We start from the raw sequence: 1011 nt of genomic DNA on the forward strand, positions 1-1011 counted from the left end.
AGAAGGCTTCTACAAAGTCCACGACGCTGGCAGTCAGGAAAAGCAGCCCTGTGCTGCCGAGGACAATGACGAGGTCTGGTCCGATAGCGAGCAGAGCTTCCTGGACCCTGACATTGGGGGAGTGGCTGTGGCTCCGACTCATGGGTCCATTCTCATCGAGTGTGCAAAGCGCGAGCTGCACGCCACAACCCCTTTAAAGAATCCCAACAGGAATCACCCCACCAGGATCTCACTCGTCTTCTACCAGCACAAGAGCATGAATGAGCCAAAGCATGGCTTGGCGCTCTGGGAAGCCAAAATGGCTGAGAAAGCCCGCGAGAAAGAGGAAGAGTGTGAAAAGTATGGCCCAGACTATGTGCCTCAGAAAACCCACGGCAAAAAAGTGAAACGGGAGCCCACTGAGCCGCATGAACCTGCCGAGCCCACGTACCTGCGCTTCATCAAGTCCCTTGCCGAAAGGACCATGTCCGTGACCACAGACTCCACAGTAACTACATCTCCATACGCCTTCACTAGGGTCACGGGGCCTTACAACAGATATATATGATGTCGCCCCTTGTGTTGGTTACCTCATTTGAAAAGACCACAACCAATCTGTCCATAGTGTAGTTCTCATGATGTGGGCAGTGGGGAAAGGACACAGTATTCCTGACAAATGTGGTGAGAGGAACCTCAGCTCACCAGCAAAGAAAGAGGTCATCTTACCATAGCACTTAATTTCCACTGACTCCTAAGTGGTCACAGATGGAATTTAGGCAAAAGACCAAAGCATTCTATGCAAAAAGAAGGTGGAGAAGAAAGTGTTCCACAATTTACATTTTTAAACACTGGTTCTATTATTGGACGAGATGATATTTAAATGTGATATTTTACAGCTCTACACATCTGTGACCACTTTTAATAATACCAAGTTTGCATAGTCGTGGAACACAAATCAAACAAGTACTGTAGTATTACAGGGGCAGGAATCTTAAAATACCATCTGGTGCTGAATATACAATGTACTGAAAT

General features: G+C 47.4%; 1 protein-coding gene across 1 annotated transcript in view; it reads left to right on the forward strand.

Moving 5' to 3' along the window:
- TET2 (tet methylcytosine dioxygenase 2) overlaps positions 1-547 on the forward strand; it is a 38890-nt gene extending 38343 nt beyond the window's left edge. Inside the window, exon 10 of the mRNA XM_007465888.1 lies at positions 6-547. Within this exon, the coding sequence (XP_007465950.1) occupies positions 6-547 (542 nt within the window). The remainder of the gene's footprint in view (positions 1-5) is intronic.
- Positions 548-1011: the final 464 nt, after the last annotated feature.

The sequence above is a fragment of the Lipotes vexillifer genome, unplaced genomic scaffold (assembly GCF_000442215.2).
Source record: "Lipotes vexillifer unplaced genomic scaffold, Lipotes_vexillifer_v1.1 scaffold1393, whole genome shotgun sequence".
Taxonomy (NCBI): Eukaryota; Metazoa; Chordata; class Mammalia; order Artiodactyla; family Lipotidae; genus Lipotes; species Lipotes vexillifer.